Genomic DNA, 18,390 nt, shown 5'->3' on the forward strand with positions numbered 1-18,390 from the left:
TCACTGTCTAGTAATATACTCCGCATTGCATAGCCTTGTTGGTTGAATTGAGGGGTTGGCCGAAGTAGTTCTACATTTTAAACCCAACTGTCTGTCGACTCGTTAACTCCCTCATAGACGCACAGTTGCGCCGGGCGACTTGGACTTGATACAATACATTACAATACACTTCTTCTGTACATTCTATCCACAGAGGTAGAAGGCTCTATTTAATCCGCAGATGCAAGAAACCTCGTCTCCATCTTCACTACCCCAGCAGTAGCGAGATTGCAGTAAGAGTGGGATGTAATCCCGAGCCGAGGCAAGCAACACACATCTTCACGATGATTCTGACTGTTGGCTCGAGCTCTCCATGCTTTGGCAATGCCGTCAAGATGAAGACTGTTCTCTCTTCCGGACTGTGTATGTTCCCCGCGTTCGAGCTCATCTGGTGTAGCAATTTCGTGCAACTACGAAATGCATTTACTAATTCCGTGATATCGATAAAGTGTCTTCTTCCCGGCTGGTCTCGTGTAGTGGGTATGTCGGTCATAGATTAGTATCCCTCCGACCCGGCCATAATGGAAACCAAACCAGTGTTTTCTCCACTTCTGCTTCCAGGAACTCGACTGAGGTCCCAAAGCCTTCTGGAACACCTTACACAAACTTAACTATTGGAATTCCTCTTGAAACTTTCCCCAACGAGCGTCGTGTCGCCATAGCTCCTCAAAATGTCGCCCAGCTCCGCAAGAAGGGCTTCAAAAAAGTCATTATTGAACAAGGAGCCGGTGCTGAGTCCAGCTTCTCTGATCGTGCCTATGAAGCTGCTGGTGCTACAATCGGAGATCGGAAATCCATTTGGGCTGACAGCGATATCTTGCTAAAAGTTCGGGCACCGAGTCTTGATACTGAGGTTCCAAATCTTCGTCGTGGGTCAACTCTCATTTCGTTCATTAGCCCCGCCATCAACAAGCCTCTGGTTGAAGCTCTAGCAAACCAAGGGACTACCTCTTTCGCTATGGATATGATTCCCAGAATTTCTAGAGCTCAAGCTTTCGATGCATTGAGCTCTATGGCCAATATCGCGGGTTACAAAGCCGTTTTGGAAGCTTCAAATCATTTTGGACGTTTCTTTACCGGACAAGTTACTGCAGCCGGAAAGATTCCTCCTTGCAAGGTCCTTGTAATTGGTGCTGGTGTGGCTGGTCTTTCAGCCATTGTCACTGCCCGTCGTATGGGTGCAATCGTTCGAGGTTTTGATACTCGAGAGGCTGCTCTTGAACAGGTACAATCTCTTGGTGCCGAGCCAATCCGTGTCGACTTTGAAGAATCTGGTGAAGGAGGAGGTGGCTACGCAAAAGTCATGTCCAAAGAATTCATCGAGGCTGAAATGAAACTCTTTCATCAACAAGGTTGGTCTTCTATATGGAACGTCGACAGGTGACATAAATCTAATATCGTTATCCGGGAAATAGCCAAGGAAGTTGATATCATCATTACTACGGCTCTGATTCCTGGAAAACCTGCTCCTCGATTGATCACTGAGGAAATGATAGCTGATATGAAACCCGGTTCCGTAATTGTTGATCTCGCTGCTGAAGCTGGTGGAAACGTAAGTTTGACCAAGGCGGGCGAAATCGTCACCAAGAACGACGTGCACATCATTGGCTATACCGACCTCCCATCAAGGCTGCCCACTCAATCTTCGACTCTATATGGCAACAACATTACCAAGTTTCTGCTTTCTATGGAAGGCGCTGAAGGAAAATCATTCGCCGTAGATCTTAACGACGAGGTTGTTCGAGGTTCAATTGTAACTCAAAATGGATCCATCTTGCCCCCTGCTCCACGTCCAACCCCGCCTCCTCCACCAGCCAAACCCAAGGTTGATGATAAAGCGACCCAAACACTTGAAATTACTCCATGGCAAAAGACTACCCAGGAAGTTGCTGTTGCTACCGGTGGACTTGGTGGACTCTTGGCTCTCGGAAAACTGACTTCGCCTATCTTTATGAGTAACATCTTTACCTTTGGGCTTGCCGGTCTTGTTGGATATAGGGCGGTCTGGGGTGTCCAGCCAGCTCTTCATTCCCCTCTTATGAGCGTCACAAATGCAATCTCTGGTATGGTCGGTGTCGGAGGCTTCTTCCTCATGGGTGGAGGCTACTTCCCAGGAACCTTCCCCCAATTGCTTGGTGCAGTATCAGTTGCCTTGGCCTTCGTCAATGTCTCCGGTGGTTTCGTGATCACAAAGCGTATGTTAGATATGTTTAAACGACCAACTGATCCACCAGAATACGGTTATCTTTGGTCAATTCCTGCCGGTGTATTTGGTGCCGCTTTTGTCGCTTCTGGACTTGGAGGTCTTGCTATCGATGGTCTTCCCACTGCCGGATATCTCGTATCCTCACTCCTATGCATTGCCTCTATTTCTGGATTATCTTCCCAGGCCAGCGCTAGACGGGGAAATATTCTTGGAATGCTTGGTGTTGCAGTCGGTGTGCTTGCAGCCCTTTCATCCCTCGACTTTTCGTCTCAAACTTTGACACAATTCGGAGTCCTTGCTGCCCTTGGAGGTATCGCTGGCGCTGCCATTGGATTCAGGATCACACCAACCTCGTTGCCACAGACTGTTGCCGGTAAATTATTCTCATGCAAACAAGTCCCAAATGTAACGCTTTACTGACCCCTACATATAGCCCTTCACTCCGTTGTTGGCCTCGCAGCCGTGTTCACAAGTATCGGACTCGTCCTCAGCCATGTTAATGATATCTCGACCTCACATCTCGTTACTGCATATCTCGGAGTTCTCATTGGTAAGTCTCCATCCGAAAGTTGGGTGAAGGTTTCTTTATATCATTCTAACCATCTTGGAATAGGTGGTGTTACTTTCACTGGTTCTATTGTTGCATTCTTAAAACTTGCCGGCAAGATGTCATCAAAGCCGATAGCCTTTAAAGGGAGACATGCAATAAATTCAGGGTTATTGGGAGCCAATGTAGCCACTGGTGCACTTTTCGCAACTTCGGCGATTGGAAATCCCGGTATAGCTGCAACATGCTTAACAGTGAATGCGCTTCTCTCGTTTGCGAAAGGTTATACCACAACTGCGGCGATTGGAGGGGCAGATATGCCCGTAGTTATCACGGTAAGGGAGCCTTGACACTATATGCTTGGAAATACCAACTTGGTTCTAATTAATCAATATCTAGGTTCTTAATGCCTACTCTGGATTTGCTCTTGTCGCAGAGGGTGTTATGCTAGATAACCCTCTTCTAACAACTGGTGAGTAACATGGAATGCTTGTTTGGAACCATGCTAATGCTTTCGTAGTCGGATCTCTCATCGGCGTCAGCGGATCCATTCTTTCGTACATCATGTGCGTTGGTATGAATCGATCTATCACAAACGTTCTTTTCGGAGGCATTGCTCCAATCGCGCAAGAAGAACATAAAATGGAAGGCGTTATCACCAAGACTTCAGTCGACGAGACAGTTGATGCTCTACTGAACTCCGAAAGTGTCATTATTGTAAGAAAAGTCGCCAACACGACCCATAAAGCTACTATCACTCACACTAAAATATATAGATCGTCGGATACGGCATGGCAATGGCCAAAGCTCAATACCCAATCGCTGAAATAGTCAAAATCCTTCAAGCCCGCGGAATCAAGGTTCGCTTCGCCATCCACCCGGTCGCAGGACGTATGCCCGGTCAATGCAACGTGCTCCTAGCCGAAGCATCCGTGCCATACGATATTGTCCTCGAGATGGATGAAATCAACGAAGATTTCCCAGACACCGATCTCGCCTTGGTTATTGGTGCAAACGATACTGTCAACCCAATTGCGCTTCGTCCAAACAGCCCAATCGCTGGTATGCCAATCATCGATGCTTATAAGGCCAAGTCCGTTATCGTTATGAAGAGAGGCATGGCGTCTGGATACGGTAAAGATCTTCCACTCCTAGATTGTATATTTTGAGATACTGACGGATCATATACAGCTGATGTTCCAAACCCGATGTTTTACATGCCCAACACCCGCATGCTGTTCGGTGACGCTAAGGCCACTTGTGATGGTAAGTCGCTCGGAAACATCCTATATCACTCAAAGGAAAAGATATTCTAACATTGTCCTCCCGTTAGCAATCAAAACTGGATTGACCAGCCGCGGGACCCAAACGGATTAAACCGCAAGTTTGAAATGTCCTGTCCTCGTCGCATCAACGCATTCGTTAGGCATATTAATTACTATACCCACATATAGATCCTTTCTTATGTGAAAGCATAGATTAGATCTCACAGTACTAGCATTTTTTTTTCTCTTGCCATCATTTCTTACCGCATTATTATTGGACTTTCATCATTTTAAGGCCTGATGTTCACACCGCAACACTGTAGTTAAAGTTGCGGACCGAATTGAAGTCTGTTGCATTTCCTTTGAAATTGTGTTGTCGATTCCTCTTGAGTCTGGAGCTGAAGAATCAGAAGTCGAGGCAAGTTGAATTCGATCGAATGGTAAATTTTAAAGTCGAATTACTTCTTGGCAATCCGTAACTTGCAAATGTGGAGATGTAGGATGAATCCATAAAACGGCCGAATCTACCTATTGATACATTTTGTGCGTCAGATAAGATGGTGAGTACGGTCTATAGGATGTGAAATATATATATACTTGAGTATATACCTTTAATTGAAGAATGGAAAACTATATGTCGGTAGTTCATTGAAGTCTACGCGAGCATGCAAGTATATAACGTTGGGTTCAAGAAAGATATTCGCCATAGTTGCCGTGGATGATGTCTATAGTGAAGGAAGAGAAAAGTTGGTTTGAAAGCCTAGGGGAATTCGTCTCCTATCCCTTAGGTCCATGCCTTGAGCTTACGCGCTTAGGTCTTGGTCAATAACTGTAAGCAATGACTGCTGGGTGGCCAAAGATTGGTTAAGCGTGGATACTTCATGGAGGCTGATATCCGAGGTCAGTTAAGCCGGGGTTTTGAACGAACATAACCTAGGAGCATTTATCCTCGAGGACCCGTATACAATATGCCAGAATCAGGATATTCTATCCTTTCCTTTAGCAGGGAAACATCCCGCTTCAAAATTTCAAAATGGACGAAGTGTGGGCGACTAGAGTTACCCCGCTGGTTACTCCGGATTGTCTTCGGCTGTATATCGATATTGTCCTTGCGAGATCGAGAGGAGGGCTCTAGCTCTTTGATCCTGCTGTTTAACATTTTCTTCTTTTGTGAGCGATAGAAACGGATGCCGACGTCACCTTCTGACATCCACATGAAACTTCTACATAATTTGTGGTTAGTAATATTTGTATTCGTTTATATGTCTATGAATGCGGATGAATTCATTCCAGAAAGAAGTCCCGAAACCGCCGACTCTTTAGATTACCTGGGGCCATGTTAACCAATTTCTCTATTGGTCTCAATATCGTGGGATTTTAAATGTGGTTTCCGACCTTTGGGCCGAGTAAGGCTTAAGGAGTATATTGACTCAAGTGATAGGCTTAAAATCGGAGTCAAGGCCCGTGTGTGCTATCAAGAAGCCTTCGGTCGAAGACATGCTGTAGAATCTTAGTAACCAGGATGAGAATATAATAAGCTCGTTAAACCACCCCGCGCTATTCGCTTAAGGGCATCATACATACCATCGCTCACGCCGAGAACGGGATTGGGCTGTAATTTCATAGCAATAACAGAAAGTGCGAGTTCGGCTCCGAAACCAAAGTGTATCTGTGGATTCCGGGGTGGGATTTTGACAAGACCGGGTCTAGCCCAGTAAACTGTATAAATCCTTCAAGAGCATATCCTTTGAGATAAAAACCTGAAGTTTCTTACATTGTATGTACATGTAATTAAAAGGAAATAAAAAGTCTTAAGGGTTTAAGAGTTTCACTGTAAGTCGTCCTTCTGATATCAGCATCAACTGATATTTGCTCTCAGACGTCACTCCATTTCGGGAAAACGAATACGCGGGATGATTGAGCTAACAAAACGAAGATTGGAATCGTAGATAGGCGGCTACAGAATATTTAGGGGTTTTTTTCGGATACTAGCAGCCGTTTATCCTAAGGTACATTAGGCCTCCACCCCGGAAGCCTTCGCGGTTAAAGGTTATAATAAAATCTATTTTAATTTTCAATCGCTCTCTACGGGTAAGATAAGGAGAAGGTCCTTGGTCCACTACTCGTCGTAGAACTCGGGTACAGAATTTGGGTACAGAATGCCCACTGCAGTATCTATAGCTAGCTCTCCTATTACTTTATAAATTTAGTTTATATATTTCCTTCGACGGTGCAGCCGCTGCCTTTCTGTCACGCCTACCAGTTCGATCCATCAGCTAGAACACATTTATCCAAACCCCAAGTAGAATTAAATTAGTATGTAGACACTAGGAGGCAGAGCCGCCTCTAATTTTGAAGTTCCTTTTAGCTTGCCCCAGCGTACAGTTAAATTTCCTCGGTACAGCCGAGTGTTCTAAGTCCAGTGTTAGGGGAATGGGACAATTGCCTCAATGTTGGCCTTACGATTAACTATATAGAACTTCGCAATATCAACAACTACTAAGGAGAAATAATACCCTTTCGAAATTCCCGATGGAATGATTCTGCGTAAAATATTCTTCCACTTCATATTCGCCTATATCTCTGTAAGATCCTAGGAACAAAACTAAAGTAGCTGAAACATTATTTCGTGAACTGGTAGTATAGACTAAGCTTAAATAAGAAATATGGGGTTAGGACATGATAAAAATGTTGCAGAAATATGAACTGGATGGGGAGGTGGGGTTGGATACACAAGTAACTTATCCTCTAGATGATTTTGATGATATCGCGGGAAATCGGGCCATTACTTGGGGAGAATGCAAGATCTTAAAGCATGCTTAGGCATGCATATATAAGAATATAGCGCCCGGTTCAAGTTGGATGAAGGATACAGAAGCAAATACAGCAAATTTGCGAACTTACAAAAAGAAATCCCGATTGCCAACCCAGGAAGATGGTGATCAGTAATCGATAACCAGGTATTGGTATTAAGTAGTTGCAGGGAGTAGAGGGCTCGAGGGATATATGCATCAAACTTGCGCACCACCATTCCCTCCGCAATCCCCACAAAAGGCCCAATTGGTTGTAAGAGTATAATGAATTAAACCTTGAGCCTCCTAGCCAAAACATGGTCTTTTTCAAACGATACGATCCGTCCGGGCTCGTAACGTCAGCATACATACATTAAACCCCACAAAATTGCGCTCGGCCCGTGATCCGGATACATAGCCACTGACGCGAATCGGAATTGTGCAATCGATTTCGGCGCTAGCCGACATCGTAGAAATCCAACTGTTCCTGAGCCCGCAAATTGATGAGTGGTGAAGTTGACCCTCTAGACTTTTGAGTAAGTGCGAACGTGAGGTTCATAAGCGCTTGGCTGTATCAGATAATGATATTGAAATTTCCCACGCGAGAGCTCTCTGCAATGGAACCGGGCCAGCTGCCAACCAGGTAACCACGGATATCATACGATCTGCTATTACAAGTGCGAAGGTATACGGACAGCAAAAGGCCGTAGCTTTACGTCAAATTAATTTGACAGGGTCGCGAGGGAACAGGCGACAAAAGATGTCTCTATCCTCAAGACTTGTTGTCGAAGGATTTAGCCTGAAAAGCCAACAGAAAGTAACAAGGTGATGCTATAGACCTCGAGCTGACCCGAGCTGAGAGATTTGGCATCCCACCTTGACTTTGTCCCCGGACCCCCTGTTCCTTGTGTGACTTTAACCGAATTCCAACAATCAACACATTTCTCCCGATTTCAGACCCGAGTCGATCCCATGTTTCGCAGTTTGCCTTGTGTGGACCCATACTTATACGCACATCCTGTATCATGATTGTCCTATAGCTACGGTATCGGTCTACGGTTTACACCGATGCTCCTATCTACTATGCCCAAAACCGAATTCCCGCATATTCGCACTTCACTACCTACGACCTACACGTGCACGGATACGACCCATGGATCATCACCTCCACCTCGTATCAAAGGATTAGTATTGAGATAATAGCTATCAACAAGGAGCAAAAGTGCAAATGGGATATCAGAAATATCTATAAATACTGAGGATATCGCCTTCACAATGTCATTCTTTCTTTCTTTCATCATCAAGCAAAGGAACAGATCGACAGAACCAAAGCACTTCTACAAACAATCCTATAGTCTACTTCCAGAAAAAAAACTTCAATCTGTAAACATTTAAATACCTCCCCTCTTTGTTTGAGTCTCGTGGGATTACGTTCTAACCAGCCTTTATTGCAGAAAACAAAATGAAGGTCTTCAACGTTATCATCCTCGCCTTTGTTGCCACCGTCGTCGCGGCCCCAGCTCCAGAGCCAATGGCTGAGCCCGGTACTGTTGCTGAGCTTCACAAGCGCCAATGCTCCTCCTGCAGGAACGGACAATACAGCTGTGTCTGCGGACCCGGGTATGTGAAATGCAATTTCCACTTGGCATACATGACTTACTAATTTTTCCAACTTCTATAACAGAATGTGGTGCTGGTACAATTGCTAAACGACTTCTACGACCGAAATCTATCCGATACGATTACGACTAGGAGACTAGGAGTCTTTTGAGCAGGCGTAGTGGAAATCGGAAATCACTCTTTCCCTGAATTCATTACTTTATTTATTTCGAAATTTCTGTATATAACCTATACCCCCAACCACATTGTCTCAGCTGAAGTTAAGTAGATTCGGTGCTGTGGTTTGTTTTACCACAAATTTCACACTAGCACTGTGTGCTATGAACTGAGACTTTGTTTTGCCAGATACGCCAGTTGAATCTGGAATCCAACTTCCCTTTATATTTCAACAGGCGCGCAAAAATCTATAATTTACAATGGTGCACTGTGATAAGCAGCTAAATCTTTAGGCATCGGCTAACATTCAACTATGATATCGATCTCCACTCATGCCAACCAGGCATTCGGCACTAATGCCGATATAAGTATTCATGTAACTATCAGCTAATTAACGTTTTATTGGGATTTCACTGAAATATAGCAATCTAAGAATTGAGTCAAAGTTTTTCAATATGCGGGAGATCTCGAGATATTATTACTGGAAATTCATGCAACATACTTTTGACAACTAAATAGGCTCCGCGCGCTGTCTTGACATTACAAAACATCAAGGTTCGCATACGGGACATCCGTTCGGAGAAACCCGCCCAGGCCTTTGAGCCGACTTGGGCTTGCCCTGTGTTGCCACTACTTATATTTACTACCCCCAATTGAAAACCACATATACTTTCTCAAATTCTTGAAAGCTTTTTAAAAATAAATAATAATAATAATAAAATTTAAAAAAAAAATGCCCCCCAAAATGGGAGAGCATAGCATATAGCTGAATGCGGGAACGCCTACCCATTTAGTTTGTTGTAGGGTGTTGCATCTCGCATCGACAGGTACAAAACGCATATTGTCAAGAACATGCCAAATTTACACAACAGTTGTACTTTTAAAATTCACGCGGCATCACCTTAAAACGGCAGACCGACACCAAGGGCATATACTATTTGGTTAATTCGTCCCGTAACTTAAATTTTCTTATTCCATCAGCGGCGTGCCCATAATATCATGTTTTCCATGGGCAAAAGCCCAACCGGCAACAATTAGACCTATCTATCCAACAGGCGAGTAATCGCGAGCGACCATGTCAACGGCAAGTACATCCACAATGATGCGGTTGCGGGGCGCCGCTAAGCAAGCAAGCGTTTTAATAGGCAAGTGAAGTCACTTCGTGCTTAACGTCTCGATATATTGAGGTAGCCTCGAGCCAAGCCAATCCAATTCACAGGGTCTTATCCGACATACCCTCCACATTTTCGTGGACTGATGAACAAGACGAGTCCTCAGTATATAGAGACACTTAAGTCTCCATACAAATTCCTTGCAGTTGAAAAACCAAATGTTTCCCAGTTTTGCCGGGCTGAATTTCTGAGGTATTCGACACTTGAAATCCCTACTAAAGGTCATTGGGTAGTCGCAGGACTAACTGGGTGGATTCTAAAGGACGAGATCCAGGCCGCCGATTCCCTTAAGTCTCGACACTTCAACGCTCTTTACATTGTATTAATGTGGTAGTCGAGGTTTTCGACAAGACGATCATTATGAAGCCAACTTTTGTTCACTCCTTTTTATACCTTGCGGCGGCTGGTATCAAATTCGCCGATGCATATTTATACGCAGCTGGATGCAATGCCGACAATTGTGCTCGCGGGGTTACGGGAACTGCGGTCAAGGTGCCCATGTCGGATAGAATCGCAGACTGTTCAAAGTTTATGGGGGCTATGGGGCCAGCACCAGTTACAATCACGAATACTGTCGTGAAGACAATAACCGCCTCTTCTACTGTGGGCACTAAAACGGTAAGAGAACCTACAGGCTCAGGGGGCCACGAAAATGAATTACTCTATGAATATACGACTTATTATTCTATTATCCTTTTAGGAAACCGTTACTGCCAGTGCAGAGGAACCGGAAGAGACGCCTGCAGCAAAGGATGACGCAAAAGATTCGAAAGATGATGCAAAGGATGACGACGACGTTGATGAGAAGAAGAACAAATTGCGAAGGAGATATGGGGATTATGGAGCTGAAAAGGAGGAAAAACCAGCTCCTACCACCACACCTGCACCTAAGCCCGCTGCCACCACATCGGCCGCAGCAATCCCAGGATACGCCAGCTACTGCTCTGGAGCAGTCAGATACAGTTCCGCTTGTTCTTGTTGGGGAATTAAGAGTGGATCTGCCGCCCCGACGACTGAAACCGTAGTTGTCACCCAGACCACCACTTCAATTGTTAAATTTACTGCTGTCGTCCAGAAAGCCGCTGTGGTTTGCTCCAAGACACAGGAGAAGTGTGGCGGAACCTGCAAAAACGTCTTTACGGATGTCAAGAACTGTGGAGCTTGTGATGCCAAGTGCAAAGACGGTGCTACTTGTGTCAACGGTGTCTGCTCGGATCCATCCTGTGATGATGTTAAGGAATGGCAATGTGATAACGAAAGCAAGAAGGGTTGCAATGGCGCTGGAAACGACGAAACCTTTTGCATGAAGGGTATTAAGGCAAGCTTCTGCACATCATTCGCCAACCTTCCGCTCTGCCCTAAGAAGGAGGAGGACGGATGCAAAACCGATGCCGATTGTACGAAGGGAGAAGTTTGCGGTCACATCGCTTGCTGTGGTTGGAATATATGTATAAAGCCGCACTATCCGGATGCAAGTGGAAGCTCGAATAAAGCATCGGCGAGTAGGCTCTTCAAGAGAGAAAACAAACTCAAATTGCGAAAGTTAGCTCAGGCCAATTAGGCTTGGTAACCGTCGCTCATATTCCCCAATCTACCCCATCACTTTGTACCTGATATATATCAATAACTATCCATGAACCTTTCACTCTGTCATGTGTTGGAATGTTGTATTTTTTTTATTAGAGCACAGGCGTCAAGGAAACCGGAATATATATATTTCTTTGTGTGGTCGATATCGCGGCATATCTATATCAAAATAGAAGCAGGAGTTTACCTGTCTCTCGGAACCCCTAATCATGGATGAAAATTGTACGCATGGCATCTCATGAATATGAATGTAGCATACGCAGCAGTGGCAAGATAGTAACATCCACATTTCTCCCGAAGTATTAATACCGCCTGAATTACTGCTTAAACCAGAAAAATTTTTGCATAGATTACGTATAGGAGGTAGGGCACCTGCAACTGTCATATCGGAAACCCTACCGGAATCCTGTAGATAGCGAGGTAGGGTTGAGGCTTGTGATAGAAACGTGTTGTCAGTCAATTTGTGCTTAATTAAGACGGCTCGTAGAACCTAGCTTGTCAGTCGGAAGTTTCGGTTCCTTGCCGTGCTGATTGGTTGGCTCAATTCCTATGATAACAGATAAATTGATATCGGTCTCTCCAGGAATAAAATTTACCAGAAAATTCTAAAAAAGAAAGTAAACGACCTGGAGTTAAGTTGCATTGGCATCAGCCTCCTCTCTTCCGCATCGGGGGGAACGGCTCTTCGGCACCAGAGCTTGTTTTACAAGCGAAGAGTTAAGCTTCTGCAAGGGTTCGGGGTAGTATTCGCATGTCGACTGCTGCTGATCGTAGCTGATTCTGATGCTGGTTGGTGTAGCTGACTTCAATTCATGACGATATTTCCCATTTAGCCATAGTCCGGAGACTAGTTTCTCTATTTTAAGGAATCCGAGCCTTGTCTGACGATGGGACAACGATGGGGTCGGCGGGTTTCATTCCCGACCCGCAAAGTTATAAAATGGGTCAGGATTTGATGTCCTCTTACAATTAATTATAGGATTTCATGTATGCGGCTTTATTCTTTAATTCTGGAATCGACTGATATTTAGATATTTTGTCTCGCTTCTCGACGATACTGGTATACTCGATCGCTTATATATAGTTATATTAGACCTCATAATATAAATTCACCACGGCGTATGTATTCCGTTATACCCTTGAGAATTGCAAATTATATTCAAAATATTTCTTATCTGAGATACGTACAATTGACTCTCCACGATGTTCTGCCTCGTATGCAGTTTTAAAGTTTAAGGCAGAGATCCACCGTATCAGAGACCAATCATGATGATAAGGTTAATTCTATTCAACGTCCTCATTGCATACGGCAACACGCTCGTGGTCGCCGCCGCGTGTCCCAAAGGAGAGCCCTGCACAAGTTGCTCGACGTTCTCTACACCGATCTGTCCTAGATTCCCTGCGTCCGTTCTATGCGGACCGTGCGGAACCCCAATAGCCCATCCTCCTTGCCCACACCCACCACCGACTACGACCGCTTGCACAACTTGTACAACATTTCCAACTCCCCTTTGTCCCGGGGGTTTAGGTCCAAAAACTCTATGCGGTCCATGCGGATCTCCGATTAACACTCGCATACCTTGCTCTATCCTGCCTCCTACAACTACGGCTTGCACGACCTGCACAACGTTTCCAACGCCCATCTGTCCCGGCGGAGTAGGACCTGCAACGCTTTGCGGACCATGTGGTACACCTATCAATACACGAATCCCATGCCCAATAGCGCCATCAACGGTAATTACTACAACAAGTTGTACAACATGCACCACTTTTGCTACGCCGTTGTGTTCTGGATTAGGACCTACAAAACTGTGCGGACCATGTGGCACGCCGATAAACACGATCCTCCCGTGTCCGATCTTGCCACCAACGTAGGAATCGGCCATTGAAAATAGCAGGGGGTTGTGTTTGTGATAAACTTATAAGAAAGATTAAAAATTCGAGAAGAAAGGATTGGATTCCTAGCATGCTTCACATGTACGAGTCAATGTTACCTTTTAAACATGTTTCGATGTTGTACCGTGTTGGTAGTTAAGTAAAGAAATGTAGACGTCGGCAATAATGCGCATAAGCTATAGCGTAGATACCATTCCATTCCGAGTCTATCTGATCATTGTTCGGTAAACTCTTAATAGGGAAGAAATGAAAGGATGAAGAATCGATTTGTCAGATGGAACTGCCACGCAGGAGCCTACGTAGACTCTTGACAAACAACGCACTTTTGCAGGGGGGCTTGTTGGATTTCTCGAGTTGTGTTGACAGTCTTGGTTCTGTGTTTTAGCCCGCCCAAGTTGGCTAAAGGCAGCAAGACTCCTGTCAATTCTTCTCTCCCTCCTACGACTGTCACTTTCTCCCTCAACCCAACCCTCACCATCTCGACCACCATCCTTCCATCAAAGTCCGCTTCCTCCGAGACATCGCTCGCAACTACCACCGAGGTCCATACCGATCCCGCCATTATTCCTTCCTCCGGCATGCTGTAGTTCGGCTGCGGGAGTTCGACCAGGGGCACTTTTGGTTCGAGAGGACGATTACTCCAACAGCCCCTCTACAGCTTGCGTGTGGCGTTTGGATTCGACCTATTCCGGGTATCAGCAGAGGATATCACTGGCTATAACTAGCACCGTACTTGGATCCTGTTTCGTATAGACCTCCTTTTCCACTGGTCAGATTACCGAAAACACCTCGACGTTTCTATTTACATTCTGTTTGCCTCAAAACGATTCGCTACAACCAGACCGAATTACCTCCACCCAACCTGGTACATCCCCTGAACATCTATCTCACCTCCTTCAGATCGGCTGTCAGAAATACCCTCTTAGACTGTGAAATATACATCACTTCCTAGGGAGCTACCGTCGTCACCGTCAATATTTCAAAATAAAGCCGTCGAAATGAGCAACCCCTTTGCCGCCCTTGCCAGTCGAAGGGTATCGCCAAAACCCAATGGGCTGTATATGGGTATGGCTTCTTTATATTTTCGCATATGATAAAAGAAAAAAACATGAATATTTAACTGACAGCCTTCTTTAGCCTCCAAAAAACGCAAAGCAAGCCCTGAAGACAATGACGACGACCGAATGTCTGCATCTCCTACTGCATCTCCCAACCTCGCTATTAGAAACATACCTGGTGGCCAGCCAACACAATCTCGAACCATTAAACGGGCTAGAACTTCTGTCACGGGGAGGCCATTACCCCTTCCCAGACTTTTGGAGACTCTCGATGCCAACGGCCTGAAGTCGCTCTTACGAACTTTGTGCGAACGAAATCCCCAACTCACTGCGGAAATTTCTGCTGTTGCGCCAAAGCCAACTGTCAGCAGCTCGCTAAATCTCCTCCACAACTATGAAAACGCTGTCCGCCAGTCGTTCCCATACGGAGGAAATCCAGAAGGAGATTATGCCTATAATCGTGTTCGACCGGCTCTGCTCGAGTTGCTAGATGCGCTATCCGACTACACCCCACACTTTCTTCCGCCCAACGAACAAACGTTCTCGAATGGTCTCGAGTTTCTCGATGGTGCCACGGCTATCATTCACCGACTGCCAAACTGGGAGAACCCTATTCACAACCATCACAAGAACATCGCCTACGAAGAGATTTCGAAAGCTTGGATTCTTTTGTTGAAGGAAACAGCAAAGAGGGGTGGTGGTATCAGTTTACAATATGATGGATGGGATGGGAAACTTCAACGTCACAACGAACAATCCGGCGGTAGACTAGAATCTGCGATCGCGGAATTACGTATTGCCTTGGGGTGGCTAAGCCACGACACCAGCAATCAGTCACTCCAACAAACACGGACCGGCAATACTCTTGGTTTCCGCATCGAAACACCCGGTGCGCCCGTTGCCCTTCAAATTTGGTAGAAGGATATCTTGGAATTTGTCGCGCCGGCTTTTCCGTCAGCAAATAAAGAAACCGCTGTCCTCACTTAATATGAACCGCGAGGATTCGCAGGTCGTGTTTTCTATTGTATCTTACCCCCGTATCCTTCGTCCCAAGTGTCCCAGCGCATTACTATGTCCAGTCCAGCGTTCCCCTATTCCTTTTGTAACATCCGGATCCCCGCAGGAGTCCATACATACATTCCCAGCAAGCAAACTTCCCTTTCCCTTTTTTTTTATTTCCCTTATGCAGTTACTTCGAACACCAACCTTTGCTACATGACCAAAACCCTCTCGTCCTTTTTATTCTGCGGCTAGCTTTTGTTTTTTTACACAACGGTCTCGAACCTTTTCCTTTCTTGTACTTTTACTTCTTCTTCTTCTTCTTGGTTTACTTTGGGTATTTTGCATTTCGGGGGGGTTGAATAGGAGTATTAAGGCTTTATTCTAAGTTTTTTAGTACTTTTGTGTGTTTTCTTCCTTTTCCTTCTATAAACGACGCCAACTGGCGCGGTACAGTTTCTAGGATCGTCTGTTTTAAAATATAGTAATAAACTCAACTGATATTGTCTCTTTCATGCTCAGGCAACTATTAACCTAAATCTCGCCATTTAATACAATCCCCACGAGGTGAATATGGCGACAACATGGATCCATCTTAGCCTTACTCTGTACTAGATCGGCTCCGAAAACGACTTTGTACAGAATATACCCGTTCGTACGTCCGAAGATTCCATAGGCCCCGGGCTTATAGCATTTTACAATGCAGAGAAAAACGATCCAGGCCCCTGTAATAAGAAGGATGGGGGTTCGGCTGCGTTTTTTTTTATAAGAAAAAGAAATCCCCGCAACAGTTGTTTTATGCCGATGCTGGAGGGTACACGTCCCATTTTATGGAGTCGACTGATAAGGCTGATCTGTGGACTCTTTTGGTTGATTGGATGGGGTTGAAACCTGGGAAGATGGCTGCTAGGGAGATGGAAGAAGATGGGTACGAGAAAAAGAAAAGGGAGGAAGAGGAGGGTGAGCTCTAGGATGATAATGAAGTTGATGTTTATCCGTATGATCATGATCATGGGTATAACACTATGCAAGACTTTGGTTATGGCGAGGATTCAGACGGAAAGATGGGAGATCCGGCTGAGGGTGTGGAATGGCCGTAGATTGAGGGGGGTATGTGGATAAATATGCGCCTGGACAGAAGGTACCCGATAAACTACGAAAATCCATAATGATCGAATCCTGGTCTGGATCTCCGTCGACATGCTAGGCTAGGAAACGAGTTTACTCTAGGCTTTTGTTGTATTTTTTGTGTTGCCAGAATGCCCTCGAACTGATAGAACGGCTGCTCTGGAGATCTGACTTGATCCTGTAGATTACAAGTGGGAACCTACTACCCAAGGATAGCCATAATACGAATGGTCTGCCGTTATGTAGATCGATGGATTTTCAATTGTATACAGTGAGATTTTTTAAGCAATTAAACACCGTCACGAGACCGCCTCGGAACAGTAGCTCGCCCGCTCAGATCGAAAAACACATCCCCATTTAACACCATAAAAGACAACTTTTCAAGCACTATATATATATATATATAGCACCTTTTTTTCAACCTACCCTTGGAGGAAAACCTTCACGGCGAGTCCAAGAACCCAACCGACGTCCGACAAAACGCCTTCTTCGTGAAGCTCCGGACCAGCAGGTTGCTCCTCCGTTCCAGCCTTTCCAGTTTCGAAGTTTGGGATGTTCAGACGAGGAGGTTCGTGGATCTCTTTAATTGCAGGGTGTTCGTGTTCATGTTCCTCGTCGCTGTCTATTTCGTCGTCGACGGAGAATAGGCTCCATCCCACCATACGGTCAACCCAGGCACCAAGTCCAGTTCTTGGACGTTTTGACCAGTGTAGCTCCTCATCGTCAAGCTCTTCGGTAGTATACTCAGATCTTTCATCATCGTCAAAAGAGTCGCCGGCGAAAGCCTCGTCGATGAATTCCGGGGCCAGTGGGTGCACGCCGTCCTCCGGAGTTTCAACGTAAAGCCCCTGTTGACGTGAGTGAGATCGTTGCTGGATTGTTGCATCACTTGCATTCCTGTTTCGTGAAGTATAGAACTCCGAGTATGATCTCGATCCCCGTCGTTGTATTCTTTCCTCTCGATCTTCCTCGGTGTCCGAGCCATTTGATAAAAGACTTGTCGACGAAGCACGGCTAGTAAGCCATGATTGGCCTTTACTCTCACGTGCCTCTGATGTCAAGGCGATACCAGCCCGATGGACCCATTCTGTAGATTCGTTTCGACGGACAGGACGTGGGTCGAAGTAAGAAGTCCGACGATCGATAAGAAGGTGGCTGGCAGATTTGGCTTTGTAGAGTTTGATGTCTCCGCCACGTGGTGTCGCGGGGACGCCGAGCGGAGGGATACGAAGACGCGAACGTTTGCGAGAAGGGTTACGTGACAGAATGCTGGGAGTTGAAGGCGCCTATGAGATACAATTAAATTATTATATTGTTCCCGTATATATTATAACTTATAGAGACATAGTATAGTACACACCGAAGCACCCTGGATATACGAAGTCTGAGGACCGGTCATAGCGAGATGGTCGTCGAGAGCAGTCATGCTGAAGTGAGTGGTAAGGGGTGAAATGTTACTGAGATTGAGGTTGGAAGACGAGCGACGGCTTCGGCGGCCGCGAGGAAGCTGATCAAAACAGTCAATAAATTTATAAATAATTGAATTTTGAGGTTGCACAAGAAGATCTGGAGTTCGGGGGTGGTCTCACATTCTCCATGGTGATTGGGTAATTAGTTTGGTTGTCGGTTGATTGTGACCAAAACACGCAGATCAGATTAGATGGATTCTGGCAGTTGGCTGTGTCTAAGATGTTGGTATCTTCTGTGGGTCTTCTTCTTCGTCTGGTGAATACACGCGGTTTTATATTGATGAAGGTGTCGGCGGGGTGACGTTCCCCAGCTCGCGTTGGTCGGGTATCGCCGGGTTGGCCGAGGCTTGTCTCTCAGCCGGGGCACCTCGAATCACCAGAAGTCCAGACCAAGTCGGCCTGCCCACAACAGCTACTCTTCAAAAATGTCTACCCGCAACCATGGACAAATTTTTT

The 18,390-nt window shown here is 45.5% G+C and overlaps 5 protein-coding genes across 5 annotated transcripts; 3 read left to right on the forward strand and 2 right to left on the reverse strand.

Moving 5' to 3' along the window:
- Nucleotides 1–374: 374 nt before the first annotated feature.
- DFL_004012 (uncharacterized protein) lies at nucleotides 375–4,169 on the forward strand (the record flags this gene model as incomplete). Its single annotated transcript, XM_067633037.1, has 10 exons — nucleotides 375–402; nucleotides 489–1,391; nucleotides 1,455–2,618; nucleotides 2,679–2,795; nucleotides 2,859–3,127; nucleotides 3,192–3,264; nucleotides 3,313–3,509; nucleotides 3,569–3,926; nucleotides 3,984–4,058; nucleotides 4,126–4,169. 10 exons carry the CDS (start codon nucleotides 375–377, stop codon nucleotides 4,167–4,169), a joined length of 3,228 nt encoding a protein of 1,075 aa, XP_067491245.1.
- Nucleotides 4,170–10,157: 5,988 nt separating this feature from the next.
- Nucleotides 10,158–11,358, forward strand: DFL_004013 (uncharacterized protein; the record flags this gene model as incomplete). Its single annotated transcript, XM_067633038.1, has 2 exons — nucleotides 10,158–10,415; nucleotides 10,498–11,358. 2 exons carry the CDS (start codon nucleotides 10,158–10,160, stop codon nucleotides 11,356–11,358), a joined length of 1,119 nt encoding a protein of 372 aa, XP_067491246.1.
- A 1,279-nt stretch (nucleotides 11,359–12,637) lies between these two features.
- Nucleotides 12,638–13,270, reverse strand: DFL_004014 (uncharacterized protein; the record flags this gene model as incomplete). The annotated part of the gene is made up of 1 exon (XM_067633039.1): nucleotides 12,638–13,270. The coding sequence occupies one exon, from the start codon at nucleotides 13,268–13,270 to the stop codon at nucleotides 12,638–12,640; it is 633 nt and encodes a 210-aa protein (XP_067491247.1).
- Nucleotides 13,271–14,278: 1,008 nt separating this feature from the next.
- On the forward strand, nucleotides 14,279–15,256 carry DFL_004015 (uncharacterized protein; the record flags this gene model as incomplete). The annotated part of the gene is made up of 2 exons (XM_067633040.1): nucleotides 14,279–14,345; nucleotides 14,418–15,256. The coding sequence occupies 2 exons, from the start codon at nucleotides 14,279–14,281 to the stop codon at nucleotides 15,254–15,256; spliced, it is 906 nt and encodes a 301-aa protein (XP_067491248.1).
- Nucleotides 15,257–16,887: 1,631 nt separating this feature from the next.
- DFL_004016 (uncharacterized protein) lies at nucleotides 16,888–18,063 on the reverse strand (the record flags this gene model as incomplete). The annotated part of the gene is made up of 3 exons (XM_067633041.1): nucleotides 16,888–17,751; nucleotides 17,826–17,972; nucleotides 18,055–18,063. 3 exons carry the CDS (start codon nucleotides 18,061–18,063, stop codon nucleotides 16,888–16,890), a joined length of 1,020 nt encoding a protein of 339 aa, XP_067491249.1.
- Between the last annotated feature and the right edge of the window lie 327 nt (nucleotides 18,064–18,390).

This window comes from Arthrobotrys flagrans (assembly GCF_004000055.1).
Source record: "Arthrobotrys flagrans strain CBS H-5679 chromosome Unknown unitig_0, whole genome shotgun sequence".
NCBI lineage: Eukaryota > Fungi > Ascomycota > Orbiliomycetes > Orbiliales > Orbiliaceae > Arthrobotrys > Arthrobotrys flagrans.